Source organism: Hesperophylax consimilis, chromosome 22 (assembly GCF_061612785.1).
Source record: "Hesperophylax consimilis isolate HC1 chromosome 22, BYU_Hcon_1.0, whole genome shotgun sequence".
NCBI lineage: Eukaryota > Metazoa > Arthropoda > Insecta > Trichoptera > Limnephilidae > Hesperophylax > Hesperophylax consimilis.
The window spans coordinates 814,073-839,851 of record NC_142857.1 but is presented as its reverse complement, the minus strand read 5'-3'; the positions used below and the strand labels follow the sequence as shown (position 1 = coordinate 839,851).

Sequence of the window (25,779 nt, the reverse complement as noted above, 5' to 3'; positions counted from 1 at the left end):
CATTTCTTCTACATTCAGTCTAATTCATCCTTCCTCCGCCAGTTCCTAGCCTCACTGTCATGCATCAAGGTTGGAGTGATGATCTATTGTGGACTGCTCTAGCCTTGCTTACTAATGAAATCTGCATTTAACTCTCCATTATTTGAATTTACTGCATTCACTATTATCGGAAAATTCTTATCGGCCTTTCCATCTACCGCGATCACATTTCCTAAGCCCACAAACATCTTTTTATGAAACCGCAGAGAGCCCAACTGCTCCCAACCGTCTGAAGCCTGTTTAGGTATGCTGTGAGGATGAAGGTAGTGAGGGGGGAGGAGATCTAAGGAGGGAAAGAAGAAGGTGGGAAAGTACCTGGCTATTCAGATAAGGTCACCAAACACGGCCACAGCAATTTCAAGATACGTTTCAACTGAATGGAGGTCTTACACCAGTTCGATACTGAGAGTATTTTCCACTCTGAATAAATATACCCACTTGCTCCGAGAATTCATCTTTCTTAACCGTATTGCAATTTCAGTGTTCACGTATTCTCTCCTTCAACTACTTTGAACTTAAATTCATCGTTAAATCACTATGCATACACAGTTCCTTCATCCCAGAAACGAGAAACTGCAAACTTCATCTATTCACCTATTCATGTATTCACCTGTCTGGTTGACGTACGCATTCATCTTTGGGTGCGGAAATGCCGGACGCATAGGGCAGGGCAACAAATGCATTGACACTGTTTCCTAAGCCAGCCACATCGTTACGTATACCGGATAGTCGAGAATAGTGGCAAAAAAACCACATGGACACAGTAACGACTATTACATGAGATACACGTGACGAGGTGTGGTGTACTTTGCCGGTTTTGCGGAGGCTTCCTGGAAATCTGTAGATTATAGATGGTAGATAAAGTAGTATGAAGTGTGAAAACTGTTTGCCTCTCTTGTAAATATATACTCGTATTATATTATAAAACGCAGATTTTTTAGCGAACCTGTTGGTAACCTCCGCATTCTTCTTTGAAAATTTCCGGCGTTCAATAAATTAGGAATAAAAAGTACATAAAATAATATAGACTTGTAAATTAGTTACTTCCCATCAATAACTTTTGTGTAGCGGTTTGAAATATTTATGTACAGTTAATTTTAATGTCACTGTCCACCGATTTCACATCATGATTTTTGAAGTAATAAAGCTCTCTTTAGGGTGAATTGCCTAATACAAAAAAAAAAAAAAAAAACTTTTATCGAAATTCCAATGTTTTAAGGAAGTTTTTAGGTAAAAAAAGTTGAATTGATTGTATGGGAAAACAAAAATTCTTCTATGGAAAATATTTTAAGGGAGTATGGGAAAATAAACACTGGAAATTCGAAAAGAGTTTTTAATCTTTTTTAATTATACCATCATGTAGAATCACCTCCCGAAGTTATCGCACTTTACCCCCAGACACCCTGTATAGACTCTTTGCATGACCCGAATCTTGTTTTTTTTTTTATTTAATGGAGCCATGTCTTCACTTAAATAAACAAACAAGATGTTTATTTCATTCAATTTAATTATGGAATGCCAGAATTTTTCTGGTATTCACGAACACGAATTATTCAAATGTTTAAAGGAAGGTTTAAAGAAAACGGAAAGATTGTAATAGGCCCTTATATTTTTCAGGTGCGCAAGACCAAAGGCCAGAGAGCGGATCACCACTGATAGTCGTCCAGGGACCCTCGATGTAGGATGGTGTGGACGAGCCGAAACCGCACGAGGCAGCAAATAAAGAAAACCATCAATACCAACGGAGTGACCAGACCACCAGAAACATCATACGAAAGATGATATTGAGAAATCATCTGCCTAAAACACACAAATAGAAGAAAAATAGACTATAAGAGATAAGTACATAAAATAAGAGATATTCGTGAAAGATAAACAAGGAAGAAGAACTTCAAGAGGCAATCAAAGAAGATTCGAAATTGAAGATAGAATAAATCTGAAAGAAATCAAAATCAAATCTGAGAAAGCAAAAGAAGAAATATAACAGACCATAAAAATGGCTGTTGGAATTTTGTTGGCGTCTACTGCCATAAAGACGGTTGGCATAGCGAGCCTCTGGATAGTCCCGCTTTTGTTAACAGCTCTAACATTCAAGAACTATGACAGCCACGATCCCGAAGGCAGAGTCAGGGACATTAAACCGGCGCAAGACTATGACTTCATCGTCATTGGAGGAGGATCCGCGGGGGCGGTGGTGGCCAACAGACTGACTGAAATTCCTTCTTGGAATGTTTTGCTTCTTGAAGCTGGTAAGTAAACCGACTCCTATTGTGTAATTTTACCTTTAAGCTATGGTTTTCCCCTACTTATTGAGCCAATATTTCTCAGCCTTGCATTGCCAAGAATCTGTTATGAAAATAACATACGATTTTCACTCTAAGTAAGAACTTGTCAAATCTGTGATTTATCTTGTCTATTGTTTATGCTCTGGCAACTTAGAACTTTAATAGGAAGTGAGAAAAAATTCAAGATGGTGGCACTTCCCGGCCGGGCACAGGAGAGACAGGCTGTCCGGTCGGGGGGTCAATTATTTTTCTGTAGGTCGGAGGATCTAATCGAAAGTTATTTCATGGATTTGTGATTAATACCGAAATGTTCAGTTTGTGCTTCAAGCTTAGAAGTCTAGTAATATTTCCCGAGAGTGGAATTCGCCCCGAATGGCGTGAATAATGATAACGTTTTTCACCATGTGTGGCCTTGGGGGTAATCAGAGTTTATCCAAGCGATCGGTGATTATTTCTGCCGATAAACTGTTTTCGCCGAGTGCATTTTGATTCGGAGCATTTTTAAATCGAACCTCACATCTGATGCCGTCGTCTACTACCTACATGGCTGAACCTCACATCTGATGCCGTCGTCTACTACCTACATGGCTGAACCTCACATCTGATGCCGTCGTCTACTACCTACATGGCCGGACCTCACGAGGCCGTTGGCCAGCCACATCTTGATGCTGCCGTCTACTCCTCTTGGCTGGACCTCACTGGGCCGTTGGCCAGCCACATCTTGAAGCTGTCGTCCACTCCTCTTGGCTGGTACTCACTGGGCCGATACCAGTCACATCTGAAGCCGTCGTCCTCTAGCTACATGGCTGATTCATCTACTCCGCCATTCGCGGCACTCAGTGTTCGTTCCTCATAACTAAATACGTTCTTATTATTTTAGACAGGGTAGATAGATTCTACGTTCTGGTCGATGGGGGTAAGTTTTCACCTTTTTTTGTATTTCTCTGTGAAATTTATCAAATATAATTTGTTACGGCCAGTCCAAAGTTTATCCAGATTACTTTCATTCTACAACCTTGCAACTTCCTTTCAAACGTCATGCATCTATTATATATTTCTCCCCGCCCCGAATTTTTTATTCATAACATGGCGCATCAACGTGGTTGGTTCGTATTTGTTCTTATTATTTGATTTTGAGTCGAAGTTGCAAGCATTTTAGTAATCATGTGTATTTGTTTTGTTTCGACGTGTCTCACATAAAACATAACCTATAAATGTTATTAGGTACATAAATGTCAGTCAACAGTGCGAACTTATTAAAGTGCCATCAGTGCAACCAACATAAATAACGATTTGTACGCATTATTATAATTTATTTTTATTTTACGGGCAATATTATTTTATTTTACGGGCAACACAATACTATGTGTCAACTTGACAGCTAGGAATGTCAAGCGTAAACAAACATCGCGATTTTGACAACAACTGTCAAAATAATAATACACTTTGAAAGTTTCGATAATTATGTTATGCAACCAATACTATACAGTGCTTATAAGTGCATTTAATTATATATTTGCCTCGCGGGAGTACAATATATTCATAGCTATCGTCATTAGCTAATTTATAATCATTTTGTATTCAATACTTGCGGTTTTATAATTAAACTTTTCAAGATGTCGACCTTAATAGATAACATCAATGGTAAAACGAAGGAGGAATTGTCTTCGGACCTTTTATCCAGAAATATTACACCGGACAGTACATTAGAGGAAATGCGAACTCAGGCCAGAAGGCATAACAAAAATATTAAGATTTCAAGAGTTTTAGAGCATCACGAGGGGAATGTTAACCCAGACAATGACAACGAATTTGGGACAAATTATATAAAATATACTAAAGTAATATATAACGAATCACATCCTTCCTCTTCTTCATCCTTAAGTACTATTAATGATTGGAAGATTAAATTTGATGGAAATAGTTGCGTAAGGGACTTTATAATTCAAATAGAAGAAAAATGTAGAACTAGGAACGTCAGTCATGTTGACTTAGTAAGATGTTTTCCTGATATTTTAGAGGGTTTGGCCTTATTATGGTTTAGGTCCATCTATACTCCCGAATTAACTTGGATTGAATTATCTACATTACTTATAAAACAATTCGAAACAAATATTAAACAAATAGAATTAAAGTCACAACTTTTCTCTATGAAACAACCTGCCGGTATGTCTGCTTTCGAATTTACGTTGAGAATGCAGAAGCATAACAACATGCTTGATGCCAAATTACCTACCTCTGAACTATTACAATTATGTATGACGGCATTATTACCTACTTATATCAACCTTCTTGCGTCTCGGGACTTCAATTCTTTTTCAGAATTAACCGAAGCTACAAATAAGTTGGAGTCTTATTCAACGTCTAATTTAAGGGAAAATAAATCTTCTTCTTCTTTTTACAATACTCAACTTAAAGATAATACAAAAAATTATTATACCAATTCACGGGGTAATAATAATTTCAATTTTAATCATAACCCTTCTTATCGTGGTACCCACACTAATCGTTCAACGGATTATAATTATAAACAAAATAATAATAATAATAATAAACAACATAATGCCAATAATAAAAACAATAATAATTCTCGGGTTTTTTATAACCATCATTCGAAAAAACCAACTTCCAATGACAATAGAGAAAAGGAGATGTGTCATACTGAATCAAATTCCTCAGGGAACAATATTTATTGTTCTTTTTGTAAATTAAGGGGGCATCTACTATCGGAATGTAGGAAGAAGAGTCACAACAACTCTAAACCTAGGGTTGCTTCTTTAAAATATAGAGAATCAAAAAACTAAATGTGAGTCGCTCTGTTCACGCGCCTTCCTTTGCGCAGAGGAAATGCGAGTGGCAGAGTTGGCTCCGTTTGGTTAGACAGTTTCTTTCGGGCTCGAGTTCTGAGGTGGAGGTACCGCCGCCGAAGGATTCCGAGCTTGAAAGGGATAATCGACCTTTTGCGGATATCTTTATTGGAAATAATTTTTATAAAGCACTACTTGACAGTGGTTCTTCAATCTCCTGTTTAGGAGGAGATATTCATTTAGTTTTCTTAAAATTAGGTTATAAATTAGTTAATATCGATTTCAATGTTTCTACAGCTGATGGAACAAATCAGCGTGTTTTAGGTACAATGACATTGCCAGTTACGTACAAGTCTATAACACATAATGTACTTTTCTACGTCGTCCCTTCTTTATCTCCCAATTTTATTTTAGGAGTAAATTTTTGGAAAGTGTTTCAAGTCGCGCCGGAACTCTTTCCGAAAGAACCCAATCCTCAACGAACGGGTCATATCAATGAGTTGAGAGCTATTCAGCCAGCCTCTTCCTTATCCAAGGAGGAAAATAAAACTCTTACCAAAATTATTAAGAAATTTGAATCCATTTCTTTTGAAAAGAAAGGTTTAGGGTTAACACACTTAGTCAAACATAAAATTATTACTACGGGTCCTCCGGTTAAACAACGATATTACCCTCTTTCTCCTGCTAGACAGAAACAATTAGATAATGAAGTAGATGAAATGCTCAAATTAGGAGTCATCCGTCCTTCACGCTCACCTTGGTCTAGCCCAGTATTAATAGTCACAAAGAAAGATGGAACGGGTCGTTTTTGCCTCGATTCCAGAAGGATCAATAATCTTACAATTAGGGACAGTTATCCATTACCGTATATCTCTCGCATACTGGACAAGCTTGGTGGAGCCAGATATATCAGCTCAATAGATTTGTCAAAGGCTTTTTGGCAGATCGCCCTAGACAAAGATTCGTGTGAAAAGACAGCTTTTGTCGTGCCCGGTCGCGGTTTGTTCGAATTCACTCGGATGCCTTTCGGGTTAAAAAACGCTCCGAGTGAACTCCAAAGACTAGCAGACGCTCTGTTTGGACCAGAGTTCGATGAGAACGCATTTTGTTATTTGGATGACCTAATCTTAGTGTCTGAAGATTTAGAATCTCATTTTAAACTGTTAATTAAAGTTTTTGAACGGTTAAGAGATGCGGGTCTCACGATTAATTTAAAAAATGTGAATTCTGTAAGTCAGAACTTAAATACTTGGGATATATGGTGGATTCCAAAGGTCTTCGCACCGACCCAATTAAGATAGAAAGTATAAAAAATTTTCCAATTCCTAAAAATGCTAAAGGAATAAGAGCTTTTCTCGGGCTATGTGGTTATTTTAGACGTTTCATAAAAGGATTCTCTAGTATAGCTGCTCCCCTGTCAAAACTTACTGGATCAAAAAAAGGAATAAGTTTATTTAAATGGTCGAAAGAAGCTGAAACAGCGTTTAATAAATTAAAGGAAGCACTTACGACTGCTCCTGTCCTTAGTTGTCCAGACTTTACTAAGCCTTTTGCTATTCATTGTGACGCAAGCTCTGTGGGTATAGGTGGCGTCCTTATACAATCAATTGAAGGGATAGAACACCCTATCGCTTATTATTCTAGGTGCCTTAATACACATGAACGTAATTACGGTATCACAGAGCGTGAACTGTTAGCAGTATTAGACTCGGTCACACATTTTAGACCATATATAGAAGGGGCACATTTTTCTGTTATCACTGACCACTCTAGTTTAAAATGGTTAGGATCTTTATCGAACCCTAGTGGACGTCTTGCACGTTGGAGTTCTCGCTTATCTCAATTCTCCTTCGATGTTATACATCGTAAAGGCACACAACACATCGTCCCGGACGTACTTTCGAGAATGGACCAAGCTACAATAGCAGTCATTGAATCTAATTTGTCCACCGATAAGTGGTATACAGATATCTGGAGAGGCTGCAAAGAATGTCCTCAGCGTTTTCAAAACTTTCAGATACGTGAAAATGAATTGTTTCGTCACACAAAAACCCGTTTACCTCTGTGTGAAGATACTTCTTGGAAAAAAGTAGTCCCTCTGGAAAACAGAAGGGAAATTTTGTCAGACTCACATGAATCCTCTCGTGCTTGTCACCCAGGAGTCTTTAAGACTTATAAAAAATTACAACTCCGTTATTTCTGGCCAAATATGTACAAAGAGGTGAAACAATTCGTAAATCAATGTGCCGTCTGTAAAGCACACAAAATTAGTACAGCCCCGCCTAATGGAATTTCTTCAAATTATAAAAAAGTTACGAGACCTATGCAGATGTTATCAGTGGATCTAGTAGGCCCTCTGCCTAGAAGTTATTCAGGTTTTACAGTTATATTATCATGCGTGGATGTTTTCTCTAAATATACCTGGTTATTCCCGCTACGCCAAGGAACCGCGAGAAGTATTATTAAAAATTTAGAGGAAAATATTTTCCTTGTACACGGAGTACCGCGTACCATTGTATGTGATAATGGGAGACAGTTCATTTCTAAAGAATTTAAAGAACTATTACAAAGTTACAATATAAGCCCTCCATTTTACAATTCACTGTACACACCTCAGAACAATGTTGTTGAAAGGTATAATCAAACCTTAGGCACGGCACTATCAATATTAGTGGAATCAGATCATCGAAATTGGTCCAAATTTCTCCCACAAATTCAATCGGCAATGAATAATACCGTAAATTGTACCACAGGATTTACTCCTTTCTTTGTTATGCACGGTAGAGAACAAATATTAGATGGGGATCTCCACCGTAATCCATTAGCAGATGAAGTATCCAGTCCGCAAGATTCCTCTCATCTCAAAATTTACACTGACAGATTAAATGGACTGTCCACAATTTATGAACAAGTCTCAAACGCTCTTTTTGCAGCATTTAAAAAAGGCGCTAATCACTACAATTTACGGAGAAGAAACGTTACCTTTCAGGTCGGAGACGTAGTCTGGAGAAGAAACTTTGTATTATCCAATGCTTTGAACTATTTTTCACAAAAATTGGCACCTCGTTTTGTTCAAAATATTGTTGTTAAAAAAAAATCAGACCTAGTCTATACACTGGCTGATTTAAATGGTAAGGAAACTGGTGACTTTCATGTCAAAGATATAGTAAAATCAGATAACATACCAGTTTAGTCTTCTACCATAAAGTATCGTGTGGAGACTGGCCATCTTTACAGGTGCTATCTTTAAATAAATCTTCTGAATACTGCTCATTTCAGTTCGGCCTGATCATCCGGATTGCTATGACCAGTATTTGTTAATAAATATACATATTTTTAAGTTCGTCCTTTACGGAAAATTAATTTTACTCCAGTTGATTACTCGAGTATAATTTCTCATTAGAATAATAAGTTAAAATTTTGTAGATTATAAAATATACATATTTTTAAGTTTGTCCTTCACGGAAAATTAATTTTACTCCAGTTGATTACTCGAGTATAATTTCTCATTAAAATAATAAGTTAAAATTTGGTAGATTATAAAATATATATACAAATGTGAGATGCTTCGAAACACAAATACATACATATTTCTGGTCACGATCAGTTCAACTTAGCTCATATTTATTTTTAAGTTTATTTTTATGTCAACTTGGATTATACGACGATATGAACCCGCATATCCTCTTGTATTCTAAGCTTAATATCATATGAACTGTGTTCATATACCTTTATATTGTATTACTTTAAGTAAAAACATATGGAATTATTCGCCCAGTATTTCAAGATGTTCCGAGTTTAAATATATTGTGCTTGCATAGGTCTCATTGCCCATTTGTCTATGTAAGTATCTTTACTATTACAAAAAATTCTTGTTAAGTTTCTATAAACAAGTTACTACTGAACTAATATTAATAAATTTATATAATATTAAAACTTCATCATTTGAAAAATGTAAATCAATCCTAAAAATAAATTAGTGATTGATTGGTTCCTGTGAGAACCTCGGTAATTAGTTACACTAATACTACAATTTACAAATTGAACCCTCGGGGACAAAAGACGAATACTTAATTGATTGGCACCATTTTTAACGATGGTTGTAGACTATTTATAGCACCATTTATTTACGATGGTCGCTAACAATTCTATTGGCACCATTTTTAACGATGGTTGTTTACTAAATAATGTGGCATCATTTTGCGATGATTGTAAGACTATTCATAACACCATTCATTTACAATGGTTGGTTATATCCTGTATTTCATATACCAATGGTAAAATAAACTTATATATTGTTTTCTATTGTATAACTGTCAGAAAAACTAAACCCACGAGACCAGTTTAGGGAGTTAGATAGGAATACTCTTCTATAGAGGAACTCTTCTTTTCCAAAATTGATTTAGAATCAGTGATAAAGTGCAGATGGTACACCATCTACGAGTGTAGCCTACTTTGGCTTATTTAAAAAAGTGAATCTGAACAGTGATGCTTTGTGCATATTTAATGTTTTGATGTATATTGATGTCATGCTTTAGTGATAATATTTGTATACTAATTTTAAGTTCTATTCTGTTATAGATGCTACGTCTACGGTAGTCCCAGACGAGAGTCAGAATACATCACCCAGCGTCGTACATGCTGCGGGTGATTACGGGCCCCGTCCACGTATCTTCTTACTGCTAATTGTGTACAATTTAAGGTCTTTATTTCTAAGTTCTAATTTTGTTATATCTAATACTCTGAACTTCAATTGGATGCGCCGCAGACTCATCCATCATGTCTTACGCATGATGGGCGCGACTGATTTTGTGGCACACCCTTTTGCAAGCATACTATTACTTTTAGTACATTTCTGCTATATAACTCGTTTTTTTATGTTATTATATCATGTATGTTTTAGGAACCCATCAGACCAAGTTAGGGTATCTCTTAGCTCAGGCTTTTATTTTGTTCTCCTTGTGTTTGAGGGCAAACACGTTGGGGGCGACCGGGGTAATGTTATGAAAATAACATACGATTTTCACTCTAAGTAAGAACCTGTCAAATCTGTGATTTATCTTGTCTATTGTTTATGCTCTGGCAACTTAGAACTTTAACAGGAAGTGAGAAAAAATTCAAGATGGTGGCACTTCCCGGCCGGGCACAGGAGAGACAGGCTGTCCGGTCGGGGGGTCAATTATTTTTCTGTAGGTCGGAGGATCTAATCGAAAGTTATTTCATGGATTTGTGATTAATACCGAAATGTTCAGTTTGTGCTTCAAGCTTAGAAGTCTAGTAATATTTCCCGAGAGTGGAATTCGCCCCGAATGGCGTGAATAATGATAACGTTTTTCACCATGTGTGGCCTTGGGGGTAATCAGAGTTTATCCAAGCGATCGGTGATTATTTCTGCCGATAAACTGTTTTCGCCGAGTGCATTTTGATTCGGAGCATTTTTAAATCGAACCTCACATCTGATGCCGTCGTCTACTACCTACATGGCTGAACCTCACATCTGATGCCGTCGTCTACTACCTACATGGCTGAACCTCACATCTGATGCCGTCGTCTACTACCTACATGGCCGGACCTCACGAGGCCGTTGGCCAGCCACATCTTGATGCTGCCGTCTACTCCTCTTGGCTGGACCTCACTGGGCCGTTGGCCAGCCACATCTTGAAGCTGTCGTCCACTCCTCTTGGCTGGTACTCACTGGGCCGATACCAGTCACATCTGAAGCCGTCGTCCTCTAGCTACATGGCTGATTCATCTACTCCGCCATTCGCGGCACTCAGTGTTCGTTCCTCATAACTAAATACGTTCTTATTATTTTAGACAGGGTAGATAGATTCTACGTTCTGGTCGATGGGGGTAAGTTTTCACCTTTTTTTGTATTTCTCTGTGAAATTTATCAAATATAATTTGTTACGGCCAGTCCAAAGTTTATCCAGATTACTTTCATTCTACAACCTTGCAACTTCCTTTCAAACATCATGTAGATGGGATATATTTTTCCCCGCCCTGAATGGAGAATTATGCTCTACCGTCGGTAGGTCGGTTTGGCGAGCTCTTTTCCAGTTCAACCACTGGAAGGGACTCTGGCGCGTTGGCCTTCAAAGACCAACAAAGTCAAACTTGGCCACCCACTATTCAATCATATTAACAGTCAATAATGTACTTAGAAAAACCACACACAATAACAGCCTATTAACACATCTATGGGCTAAGTAAGTATCGTAACATTGTGTCAAATACATATTCATAACAAATCATTCCTTTAGTAACCAATACATAATGCCGTGAGAATCTACAAACATCAGCTGGGAATCCGCTTAATGCCAATCTGAGTAGAAAATTTGCATTAATTGTCGGTGAAATATGAATTTAGATAGCTTTTTTAGAGGAGTAGATGGATTTTGATTTCTGAGTAGTTGTCAATAAACTTATTATGCGAATTTGTTTTGTAAATAGGGTTAAGCAGAAGAAAGTTTTGATTAATAACAAATATTCCGCCGAAACTTTATTGCAAAATATTTAATGAAAGTACACAATGTTTCCAGGTCCGGACGAGAATGAGATCTCCGATGTACCGTCACTCGCCACCTACCTGCAGCTCACCAAGCTAGACTTCCAGTACAAGACGGAGCCAACGGGACAAGCGTGCTTGGGGATGAACAACGGGAGGTGCAATTGGCCCAGAGGGAAAGTGCTCGGAGGCTCTAGTGTATTAAACTACATGATCTACGTCCGAGGGAACCAGCGGGATTTCGATCTGTGGGAGTCACTGGGAAATCCAGGCTGGGGCTACAAAGAAGCTCTGCGTTACTTTATCAAATCAGAAGACAACAGAAATCCGTATTTGAGCGGTACAAAATACCACGGGAAGGGTGGCTTTTTGACCATACAAGAAGCACCCTGGAGGAGTCCTCTCGCGGCTGCGTTTGTACAAGCAGGAACTGAAATAGGTTATGACAACAGAGATATAAATGGAGAAATACAAACGGGCTTCATGCTCGCACAAGGAACAATCAGAAGAGGTACGAGATGTAGTACAGCGAAGGCATTCTTAAGACCGGTGAGGACAAGAAGAAATCTTCACATAAGTTTGAATTCTTTTGCCCACAGAGTTTTGATACACCCGATGACGATGAGAGCTTATGGAGTAGAATACGTGAAAAACGGCGTAAAACGCACTGTCTATGCTAAAAGAGAGGTTATCCTTTCTGCTGGGTCGATTAACACTCCGACACTCATGATGCTTTCAGGAATCGGTCCCAAGGAACACCTGATGGATATTGGTATCCCAGTCATGAAAGACTTGCGTGTGGGTGAAAATTTACAGGACCATGTGGCCATGGGTGGACTAACATTTTTAGTTGATCAACCAGTAGCCATAGTGCAGGATAGACTGCAGGCCTTCCCTGTAACAACTCAGTACGTGTTACGAGGTAGAGGTCCAATGACCACATTAGGAGGATTAGAAGGAGTGGCTTTTGTAAATACGAAGTACGCTAACAAATCAGGATTGTGGCCAGATGTCCAATTCCACATGGCGCCTGCAGCCTACAGTTCGGACGCTGGAGCCAAAGTGAGACACGTATTAGGACTCACAGACAAGTTGTATAATGACTATTGGAAACCGATAACGAACAAAGATGCCTGGACGATTATACCTCTGTTGTTGCGACCAAGAACAAGAGGATATGTTAGATTGCGGTCTTCAAATCCTTACCAAAAGCCAATTATTAATCCAAGATATTTCGAAGATCCCTTTGACGTCGCCACTTTAGTTGACGGGGCGAAGATAGCCCTGAAAGTTTCTGAAGCTAAAGCATTCCGGCAGTTTGGTTCAAGACTTTATAATAGGCCATTACCAAATTGTAAAAAGGATAAATTCTTATCGGATGCTTATTTAGAGTGCCACATGAGAACTATTTCTATGACGATTTACCATCCAGTTGGAACAGCCAAAATGGGTCCCGTTTATGATCCAGAAGCTGTGGTGGATCCAAGATTAAGGGTTTACGGAGTAAAGGGCCTAAGGGTGATAGACGCCAGTATTATGCCAACAATAGTCAGTGGAAACACAAATGCTGCTGTCATTATGATTGGAGAAAAGGGAGCAGACTTGGTAAAGGAAGATTGGTTAGAACAAAAGTCATATGAATCGAGAAAATTATAGGATCAAAAGAAATAAGCAAACCGAGTGTATGGAAAATGGTGAAAGACTAAAACTCTGAGTGACTCTTGTCTTTAAATAAATTTTAAGGAAAAAGGACTAAAAGTGAAATTAGTAAGAGTGATCGTTTAGTCAAATATTAATAAATTATTGTTATGTAAATATTAAGTATAGGTTAAAGAAAGTGAAACTTCCGTGCCTTTATCTGAGATATTTGGTATAGAAGCCTTCATGTAGTAGTAGCTGGACAACGGCTAATAGTGATAATGGTGAGTAACATACAATAGTGAGTTGTGCTATGACATCTAGGGGAACAATGTACATTTCATATAGTTTTCCGCGCTAGTGAACACTTTCACATAATGAACAAGAATACTCGAAAATAAAGATTTTTTGTTATCATCAGAAGTATACAACTGTCGCGAGAATTCAATAGAACTCATAAAAATAAATATATATCACTTTGAAAAGACAAAAGGGAAGAAACCAACACAACTAAAAGAAGATCAAACTCTGAATGTGTGAATTCCAGGCTTAACATATTATGTGTTAGTTACTAAAAGTACAAAAAAAAGTTGGTTGTTTAGAGGTGAAAAAAATAAGATTGAAGTACTAGTACGTATTGAATTATTTGGCGTATTGGAAATAAGCCGATGTAGCTCAGTGGTCTCAGAGCACCTGACTGGACATCAGAAGGTGCGAGTTCGATTCCCGTCGGCGGCATACTCGGGAGATATTTTCAGTTAATGTAAAAAAAAATTATTTATTGTTATTAAGTTTAATTTGTAGAACTCCATTTTAATTTTAATTTTTTATATATTCAATAATATTGTTATTGGGTTTATAAAAACAGTTTATTTTTAAACAAGTTCTGCTGTGTAATTATTATTACGCGTGACAGCTGTTTCAGCTGTAAAAAAAATCCTTGCGGAGCTCAACATAAAAATCCTTGCGGAGCTCGACATAGAAATCCTTGCGGAGCTCGACATAAAAATCCTTGCGGAGCTCGACACAAGAATCCTTGCGGAGCTCGACATAAAAATCCTTGCGGAGCTCGACATAAGAATCCTTGCGGAGCTCGACATAAAAATCCCCGAGAATTTTGTGTGGAAGGAGACTAATAATATTTAATTCAAAGATCTACTTTGATCAAGACCCGCGTTAAAAGCGAACATTTTATATTTTATTGAAGAAGAAGATAATACTAATAAATCTAAATGAAACATGAAACAGAACAAGACACACAAAAATATAACGGTAAAAACTTGGAATCGAACCCAGGATCTCTTATCTTACCAGGATAGGCGTTTTAAACATTCGACCATGGGACCTATTTATTAAACATTATATTTGTCGATCTCATATTTCAAATTCAGAATTAAAAATATCATATTACAATTATTTTTTCCTATACATTGTATTATTTTATCAATATTGTCTTCCTCAATGATATACTGATGGAAATAATCTTCAAAATAAGTTAATATTGCAATTATTTTTCCCATTTTTGGCAGCTTCCACTTTAAATGATCAAAGTTTCTAATAAAATTGGTTTGGAATCTAGATAGTCTCTCGGATAAACCTATCCGATTTTTATTTACATGGGATACTTATTGACTTTTAAAAAAAGTCTAAATTCAGGAAAAACTTTTTCCTTAACTAAATAAAAAAATGTTAACGAAAATGAGATAAAGAAAAAGTTGTTCCTTTTTTATATATTGCTCTGGGTAATCTCGATATTTGTTATTTTTTATAGAAATTGACAGCGGAAGAAATCTAAACTTTTATAATATAGTAAAAAAAAATAACTATCATTTTAATGGGGTTTTTCACCATACACTTGAAAGCTTATCCACAGGATTACGTATATTTATCAAGTCCGAGTTTACTATTCGGTATTCGATTATGAGAATAGAGACAATATATGTCGGATAATATAGCATAGTTTTCTAGCTATTGTGAGTATTTATATAAATGTTTAACATTTCACTTTAAAAGTTCACTTTACTTCGTTTTGAAAATTATCACTTTATAAGTTCACTTGAAAATTTTATGTTTTTATTATTTAGACGTTATCGTATGGATAAGCTATCAAGAGAATCGTGAAATAGCCCCTAAAGGTAAGGATTTTTTATAAATATAAAGCATTGTAAAAAATGTTATGTAAATATTATGTAAGCTATAAATAGATATGTAGGTAATTGCGTAAATTTTATTACGTTAAATAAAATGATTGAATAAAATGAAATTCTTTATTTACATGCTACGATCTTTGTCTGTTTCCCCTGCAGGGTGAAAGATTGCCTGTCGCCTGATTAGCAAACCTCAAAGAGGAGGGGACACCAGAAGAAGAGTATATAATTAGTAACTCGGAAATGTTCGATTTTATTGAAGAAAGGTACTAATTTAAATGAGTATACAATTATTAAATAAAAAATTAATGGTATAAAACAAAGCCTCAAAACATTACAATACAAAGATTTCACTACGAAATAATTCTATCAGAAGATTACAAAAAAAAATGTTCCGGAAGGTTAGGTATCCACTCGATGGCTGTATCAAAACTAAACGCCGAAAAGCACACGAATTAAACTAATTATTGCAGTGAAATATCGACACTAGGAGGATAGACGCTCGCAACACGGAATCGGTTCTACGTACGTTCTCGTAAATAAACAAACACTTCACACAGCTCAGGTTAAATTTTAAACACCCAAACATGAAGGATACTGCAAGGCCCAAATGACGCCGTTTTATTAGTATGTACTAGGGTGTATCGATTTTTAACTTTTTTTTTGTTTTCAAATTCCAAGTTAAAAAAAAGTTGCTTCTAGGTACCAAAACTTACCACAAAAAATTTTGGATTTTTAAAAAAATGTTTAGGTCTCCCGCACAAGGCCTAAAGTTTTAATTTTTTTCAAAAAATATAAAAAAAAATTTAAATTTAAAAAAATTAAATCGTAACTTTTGTGTTTATTCCAAGTTAAAAAACAGTAATATTAGGGCATAAAAATAAGTAAGAAACGATTTTTATTTATAAAAAATGGATTTTAGGTCTCCCGCACAAGCCCTAAAGTTTGTTAATTTTGATGAACTTTTGTAATTTTATGTACATATATGAACCATGTTTTTTTTAGTTTAAACCACGGGAATAAATTGTACTTTTCTTACAGAAGGCATAAAATGAGACAATATATAATACATAATTCATATATACATATAGTAAAAATATATACCACATATATAGTATATTTATATAATATGTTTTATACCTGAAAAAAGATAGTTGGACGGTGTAAATTGTATGAGAAAGGTGTTGAAAGTAACTAATGTTATTTGCTATAACTGTTGTTTATTACAAAAGTATAAAAGGTTGTAACATGTCATAAAATGTAGTATAATAACTAAGTACAAAATGTTTCTGATTACTTTCCATACGACATGAGTGGCAGTTTTCTTGTTCTACTGCAAATTTACTGACTTGTTTAAGTATTCGTCCTTTCATCTTGGCTTCAAAACCTCAAATCGAAGTTATGTAAAGTATTTACATAGGCCTAGTGAAAATTTTATAAATGTTATTACAGTTCGCAAATGAAATTTCAATTTAACATGGAAAACAGTATGATAAAGACGTTATTTAGAAACATTATAACTACAAAATAGTCGAAAAAAACTTACTTAAATTCTAATCCTTTGCAGAGGTTTTGTACTGGCTCTTGGTCTCGAACGTAGGTAGCTCTTTACGGTCTTCCAGTCTGGCACGGATAAAACCATCTCTTTCGATCAGCTCACATACTCGCTTCGAAGCTTCTGTGACTTCCTCGACAATTCGTTCCACCGCTTGAGTGTGAGAAGGAATTCTAAATTCAACCCTTCCCCTTTTTCAGTTTCCGCAATTGACTCCAACTCTTCTAGGCTCATATCAGTAACAAGAGGGGGTTCGGTTACTGAAGTGGATTGCCAGTCAATCATATCTATATAGTCTTCGGCATCAAAATTGATCTGAGGGGGTTTAAATACCCTTTCCTTTCGGTTGCGCGAGCTTTCTGGATTCTCTTATAAGCCAAGGCTCTGATATGTTTTCGTTCATTGAACAACATAGCTATCAAAACATGCTCTGGGCGAGCCATGAAAGCATTTCTCTGTAACGTTGCATGGACGACTTTTCTTAGCTCATCTATCCCCAAATCCCGCAAGCTTCCATTCATTTTTTTAAAATGATTCTTTTCAGCAATTACTTGGAAGATTTATAAATAACGTCTTTATCATACTGTCTTCCATGTTAAATTGAAATTTCATATGGGAACTGTAATAACATTTATAAAATTTTCACTAGGCCTATGTAAATACTTTACATAACTTTGATTTGAGGTTTTGAAGCCAAGATGAAAGGACGAATACTCAAACAAGTCAGTAAATTTGCAGTAGAACAAGAAAACTGCCACTCATGTCGTATGGAAAGTAATCAGAAACATGTTGTACTTAGTTATTATACTACATTTTATGACATTTTACAACCTTTTATACTTTTGTAATAAACAACAGTTATAGCAAATAACATTACTTAGTTACTTTCAACACCTTTCTCATACAATTTACACCGTCCAACTATCTTTTTTCAGGTATAAAACATATTATATATATACTATATACGTGTAGAATAATGTTCTCGGTTTACCCGCGTAAAGTAGTCCTTAAAAGGACTTTTTAATTTCTGACGTTTCGGACAGATCTCACTGTCCATCTTCAGAGGCCTTATGTCCTGAATTTCGTCTCAAACTGAACGCGGGTAAACCGAGAACATTATTCTACATCTTACACCCGTGAAAACCTTAACCATAACACACTATATATGTGGTTTATATTTTTACTATATATGAATTATGTATTATATATTGTCTCATTTTATGCCTTCTGTAAGAAAAGTACAATTAATTCCCGTGGTTTAAACTAAAAAAAACATGGTTCATATATATGTACACAAAATTACAAAAGTTCATCAAAATTAACAAACTTTAGGGCTTGTGCGGGAGACCTAAAATCCATTTTTTATAAATAAAATTCGTTTCTGACTTATTTTTATGCCCTAATATTACTGTTTTTTTAACTTGGAATAAACACAAAAGTTACGATTTAATTTTTTTAAATTTTAAAAAAATTTGATATTTTTTGAAAAAAATTAAAACTTTAGGCATTGTGCGGGAGACCTAAACATTTTTTTAAAAATCCAAATTTTTTTGTGGTAAGTTTTGGTACCTAGTAGCAACTTTTTTTTAACTTGGAATTTGAAAACAAAAAAAAAGTTAAAAATCGATACACCCTAGTATGTACTAACTTTAAATTCTTAGTCACTTCATTACCAATGACGATCTGAGAAATGTTGAATCTGAAGATAAATTTACATTCTGCCCTGATGATGGACACTGTAAGGCTGTCCGAAACGTTGGCGTTTAACTAAATGAATCACGATAATACTTTTCGTCGTGAAAATATCAAATCATATTCATTCAGAAAAAGTTTACAGAAATCTATTTATATAGAATTTGATGTTTTTTGTGGAGATTAAAAGGCTATACTGATATACTGTCCCGTCAAAACAAGAAAATAGGCAGGAAAATGGTTACAAAACAATTAAAGAATCCTTGGGAGGCCATTATAACCTCAAAGGCTGACCATTTTTTGTTAGTGTTGAAAAGAAACCAGTAAAAAAAAAATATTAATATTCAGAGAACCAAAATTTTCACAGGCACAGTAAGAAAGACGTGAAGCAACATTAATATTAGTGATTGGACCTACCATCTATGAACGAAAATCCGCACTATCAACATATGGTTTGGATCCCGACTTACCCCTTTAGCAGGTCTGGTGGCACTTGGAAGATAAGTTCAGCTATTATTTTACTCTTCATACGGCAGATGGAGATTTGAATTCTTACCTGAAAAAAGGAGAAAAATCTGTGAAGTTTATGCTGAAATCACATTTGTGAGAAAGAATCCAAAGCAGGTTTTTGAAGTAGACATTCATTTGTGTCATTTGAAATAAGATGAACCAAAAACACAATAGAATTTTTTTTATTCAGTTTGAAAAGCTTCGGCAAGTCACGGTTTTTGAGTGTATTAGTAATAAACTTAAAAAATAAAAGTAGACAGTGAAAATAAAAACAAAAAAGTTCATTACATTCATGTAATGAAATAGAAAAGCACACAGACAATATGTCAAGTATCCAATTGGTCAGGTAGACTTGAATCCAAATCTAATGATTGCCGGACGGTAGTACTCGTCATTACACCACGTCATAACTTTTCCTATCGGAGATTATTTTTCAAGACGTTCAAAAATCCATATTCATATTGCGTATGTACGGGCGGGCGTAAACAAATAATTTGTCACACACTTTATACGGGTGAAAACAAGGAAAAAATGGATTTCGTTTTTAAACAGCTGTATCTTTGAAATTAATACATTTATTTTAAAGATTTTTTTACATAGTACCTACTTAACTCACCCCAACTATAAAATTATTGTCTGAAATTAGGCCTACTTTTGTAACACGACTCCACAATCTGAAGTTGAAGTCAGTGTTGGGCCATTTAGTGATGTTTTAATTGTAAAAAATGTACGTATTTTTTATTACGTTACAATTTTTATTTTTTTTCTATAATCATTACAATTAAAAACAACCCGGTGCAATAAGTGGAATGATGTATTACCGTTCTACGAGTTTAAATATAGTTTACCTTTGTTAAAATATTATTCCATACAAAAGACAAAGATTTAAAGATATGGAAAGACTTGGTTCACATTTTTAAATACATATACATGTAGTTGGGACCCGCATAAAGAGATTGGTATAAAAAATGATGTAAAGTTATCGGACAGCAATGCCTTTTCCGCTATTCAAGCAGGACCGGCGCGCGTAAACGGTAGAACTTCCCTTCCCGGACAAAGTGTGTTATAATGTAAATCATATCTTGCAAAAAGAGTATTTTAATAAAGTAATTAAATTAAATTAACGCCATCTATGAACGCGCATATTATGATGTACCGTTACGTTTATCCATAACATAGAATAAAGAGGTTTTTTTTTTAATTAAGGTAAACTGGAAAACAGGCAGTGGTTAGAATCGAATGAAACGGTTGTGATTTATGTCGTAAATCGTCGCAAAATACATAAATGGTCAACTTTTTATGGAATGCAAACAATAAGTAAATCTCGTATCTTCGGTGCTTGGTTTCATTAAGAGTTATTCATATTATTTAAATAATTAGTTAATAATGTATGATATTCCAGTAAAATAAATCAAAGGCCATATACATTAAGACTTTACCCTGACGTACATAAATACATATGTTTAAAATAGACATTCCCATGTGACAAATAATTGAAATTCTCTCTTTTTACCACCACAGTATGCAGGAAATGTCGCTTGTGTTGTGATGGAGGACTTAGTCAACTCAGCCACTGACCGGTCAATAATAATACATACGAACGAAGAAAAATGAGTGATTTATTAAAATCCTTTTAAAAACGTTACGACGTGCCATTTCCCAACAAACTATCAGTGCATACAGAACATACCTGAATACGTGTTCACGCAGCTGCGCTTATCGTAATAAATATAAAGACACTGAAAAAAATATCAGAGTTTTTATGAACACATCATTCGTTAAAAGTCTGCAGTCCCGTTTTTAACAGAAATACTAAAAATTTGACCAGATTTTGAGTAAATTAGCAATATTTTATATCATTAAGTTTTCTCCGTGCGGGAAGCTGTTTGTAGGCGCCATAAAATAATAAAAAACGTCATAAAATAATAAAAAACGTCATAAAATAATAAAAACTTAAGACATTTGGGATATTCGTTCCCCGCTATTAAAACTGTAGGCGTCTGGCATACAGAATTCAACAATAAAAGAATATAATAAAAATTAATAATAGTTAAATCTAAAATCTATACACGTAAACTTATAAGTGTTGCGTAGGTATTTAAAAAAAATACCAATAGAAAATTTATTTATTTAAATCGTAAAAAGTGATCACTTGACACTGTCAAATAATGAATACAAGAAATATAATTGTATAAATATGTGATTGATTCATACTAAAAACGTTTTTAAAAATAAAATTAGCATAAATATTGTATTAGGTTACAATATTTATGTAGGTTACCTATATTAGGTTATAGGTTACTATGAAAAGAAAACGAGCACAAAATATTTGGGCTTTATTAGATTCTCAACTTTCGTGGGATCTCCACATAAATCATGTAAAGGAGAAAATTACCCCCATAACTGGCGTACTTTCATTACATTCCTTTACTAACTTCAGTATATTATGTTATGATACATTCACACATTTCCCATCTCTACTGTATCTGGGGCTTTGCCTCAAAGAAATTGATCGCTGACCTACAAGTGGTTCAAAACAAAGCTCTCAGAAATGTTCTTGGACTTCCACGGGACACTCATGTCAGGGACATCTATCTAGTTTCCGGTATCCTTCCAATCACAATCCTTCCTAAGCATCACATCACCAGCATCATCCTACAAATTACCCATGTACTGACTTCTGTGTTTATTCGTCTTTTGTATTCTGTTCCGACTTATGTATTGTAATTTCCTCCCGTCCTAAAATGAGTTTTGTAACTCATTGGGATTGCCTTAGCAAGAAATAATAATAAAAAATAAAAATGTATCTATTTGAAAAACACCAGATAATAAATAATGTAATTAAATTAATAAAGTAATAAAGGCTCACTGCCAGATCAAATTCCAAAGCATTGTTTTCTCATCAATTCACGCGTCACTGGAAAATATATGGTCGCCTTACAGGCACTGCGCACTGGGGTCAAATACCGATTACAATCGAAGTGTGAAAACAGGAATTCGGCGAGTGTTTTATTTTTAAATTTTGAAAATTTTACCGCACTTGAAGATGAGGTAAACAAGTACCAACAAACTGGATATTGTGAAGATACCTTCGCTAACTCCTTGAGTTTTTTGTACCCTTTTATATGAACGTTATACGAACCTTTTCATGGGTCAGTTACCCCTTCCCGTCGGTGCCAGGAATAAATGCGTGGGTAGGAAATGTGTTCAAGGTGTCTCATTTATTTTTCTGGACTTCTTATTTTGTTGGAGATAAACATTGGTTTGTTAACTTGTGATATGAGTTAAACGAAAAAATAAAAATAGAGAGGGTTCAGATAAATCTTATGAATATAATATGACCTGTGAAAAATCACGGGACATTATAATTCCAATTTTGAAAAAGAAAATAATTTTCTGTAAAAATATAATATTACAGATGGGACAATTTCGGAGGCGGGTTTGGGTACCGCCGCCCCAGGAATTTGATTGGATAACCAACACCTCTGCCATAGGTCACCCCAAGTGGTCGGTGATTTATAGCAGGCGTGCCCGGCTTCATTGAGGGAGGTGTGTTCAGGATGCGCCTGCCCTCCACCTGCATAGCGTGCCAGATCGGGAGAGGCTGCTTTGGGGAGACCCTTTGACGTCTTCAACTGCTCTCTCGACCAATCGCTTTGCGCTGCAGCGGAAGGGATATATATATCTTCACTCCTGGACAAACTGATCCCTAGATTCCTACCCACCCATCATGCTTTTTTCCTTCCCAGAACTTCCTCTCCTAAAAAAGACCCTCCACGCAGCATCCAAAGATGGCATATGTCCCGAGGTAAAATATTTTCCTCAGGGCCTCCTGTGTCGGGATAATGTAAAAAAGGTACCTACTTTGTCAATTATTCTTCACAATTTTGAAAAAGAAACTTAAATTCAAAGCAAATTCGAGTAAATAATTTCACGCAGGAATAACGCTCATCACAGACAGCCGAAATTATTTTATTTTTTTTTAATTTTATAATATTAACTTTAAAAAAAATTAAATGGAGTTCTACTAATTAAACACAAAAACAATTAACATACGAAATTAGTATGTTTGATTTATGAAAAAGTCAGCCACGAAAAATACAAATAAGGTAAGTATGGTCAGTTTAATAATTAAATTATGTAAATAAAATAATAACGAAATGAAAATAATAAACTTTGGTTAAACTATTATTGATTAAAAATGATCAACATGTTTCAAAGCCAAAGGTTTCTTCATGGGGATAAAAAGTTGAATAACGAAGAAATATATAATATAGTATATTTCGTATCCTGATAAAGAAACCTTTGGTTTAGAAACATGTTGATCGTTTTTAATTAACAGAGGTACGCAAGGTCATTATTTTCGTTTAATTAAAATGATGCCAAAAAGTAAATTTGCAAACAAGTAAATAAATTGCGTATTTTGTTAAGCAAAAAGTAGTAGTATTATACAGCTTCTCCAAGCCGAAGTCGGATACCACCATTGCGAGCGTGTAAAAGGGGATTCAACCCGGACATTTTAGTAAGTTTTATACGAATCATAAATAACAATCTTGGCGAATTCATCTTTAAAAATAGAATAATGTCTTATCAATAAAGTTTGCATTCGCTCTAAGTGTGTCCTCGGTTGTTGATATTTATGTAATTAAAATGGAAATTTTGTGGCTATATAAGTAATAAAGAATTTAGTATGTATTTGCAACAGTTATAAATCAAGTTGTAAGTTTACATAGCATCTTCAGGAAATTTCAGATGTGCACAACCTGCGGCATGCGAGAAACCTTTAGGGGAATGCTAACTCTTGTACTACATTCTTAATTGCGTTTGCAGAAATAGTAGAATTTTATTCAACCTGGGGTGTATTTATTCCATACACAATATTCGTTTATTAAAATTATTTATTTATTTTGAATTTTAGGCCCAGTCATGTATATTATTTTTTAATACAAAGAACGTCTAAATTAGCACAGCAGTTAAGCAGAGCTAGGCAGATTGTTTACAATTACTATTAGTTACATTTATTTTTCTACTTTTCGATATAAATTCTACTAAGACGTATTTATATTTAGTGATCGCTATGTTAAATATGTCAAAAAAATCCATATAATCACTACCCTAATTCTGTATACGGCGATTGTGAGTATACAACTGTGATTCCATGTTGGAGTTGTTACAATAATACGGTAGATATTGCCTCGATGTTGGTTTGCGAGGTACATATATGCAAATAAATGAAGTGTAATAGCACAGGGCTGTCAATTATTAAATTTATGATTTTATATAAACAAATTAAATCATCATGTAATAAGTTACGTAATAATTTGAATAAATTTAGTTGACACAGTAGAAAAACATAATTGAAATATTCCCTTATAACAACCCATTCTGAAATTAATATATATTAAGAATTTATTTAAGAGATTATTATGCCCAAATAAAGAAAAATAATATAATAATCATCATGTAACGATGTTATAAATACGATCCGGTCAAAAACCCTCGACTAAAGTAAGAATTATATTATTTTTGAAAATGTTATCACTATCCCCCTTCCTTATAAACGCGGTGTAAATATAACGTAGCGCGTAAGTTCAGAACAGTGAAACAAATGAGTATGTTTGGTTAGAACGGTCTTACCCATACCCAAGGCAGGCTTTACTACATCGATGTTGAACCGGCGTGTAAGAATCTAATTAGTATAAATGTTCAGACCGGTGCGTTTTTACCCTTCATATGTAAATCTAATAACGTACACAAAATATTGTTCATCGCTTATATATTTTCTTACACATTTTAATTTCTAACAGAGGTAATGATAAAGTTAACTAAGGTACTTACGTAAAGTTGATGATGCAGTAAATTGATTATGCTATTTTTTCTAGTATCTACGTAATCTCATGAATTTTCCATTCATTTCTCGACTTGTTTATGTAAATTTCTTATCGATTATACTTTTTAATTGTTTAAAATCATGTCAACATTCCGCATTTGTACATAAATAAATTGCAATAAATAATGCAGAACTGTCACGAAATTTAGCTCCATTCATGGAATTAAATTGTAGTCGGGTAGGTAATGTAGTTTCAACGATTTGAGATATAATATTGTTTTAGTTTCTTTTCTTTTGAGGTTACTGTTACATGTTTTAAAAATAATATTTATTTTTCGGAATAACTTTATTGAGTAAAACCTCAAATTGTAATATTTAAATATTGAAGACAATATTAGTGATTTCTAAACGAAAATCTGAAACAGAAAAATCAGAAAAGGAAACGGTCACATCTGGGACACGAACCCAGGACCCTTGTCTTTCTGTGACAGTGCTCTACCAACTGAGCCAAATGTGACCGTTTCCTTTTCTGATTTTTCTGTTTCAGATTTTCGTTTAGAAATCACTAATATTGTCTTCAATATTTAAAAATAATGTTCAAAATATTTAGTTTATCAGTTGTATATTACGGTACGCTTTAAAAATATTGTTTAACATATTTAGTTTATCAGTTTTACATTACTGTACGCTTTAAAGATATTGTATAACATATTTCGTTTATCAGTTTTACATTACTGTACTCTTGAAAATATTGTTCAGCATATTTAG

At 34.9% G+C, this 25,779-nt stretch overlaps 2 protein-coding genes across 2 annotated transcripts in view; one reads left to right on the top strand and one right to left on the bottom strand.

Moving 5' to 3' along the window:
* Positions 1-25,779, bottom strand: part of Flo2 (flotillin-2) — a 710,730-nt gene that overhangs the window by 544,862 nt on the left and 140,089 nt on the right. The window lies entirely within an intron of this gene.
* LOC149412583 (glucose dehydrogenase [FAD, quinone]) lies at positions 2,036-13,295 on the top strand. Its single transcript, XM_089645346.1, has 2 exons — positions 2,036-2,288; positions 11,674-13,295. The coding sequence occupies exons 1-2, from the start codon at positions 2,036-2,038 to the stop codon at positions 13,293-13,295; spliced, it is 1,875 nt and encodes a 624-aa protein (XP_089501472.1).

Coding starts and splice junctions, on each gene's coding strand:
- LOC149412583 (XM_089645346.1), top strand. CDS start 2,036: ATGGCTGTTGGAATTTTGTTGGCGTCTACTGCCATAAAGACGGTTGGC. Junction 2,289..11,673: donor TGTTTTGCTTCTTGAAGCTG/GTAAGTAAACCG, acceptor CAATGTTTCCAG/GTCCGGACGAGAATGAGATC.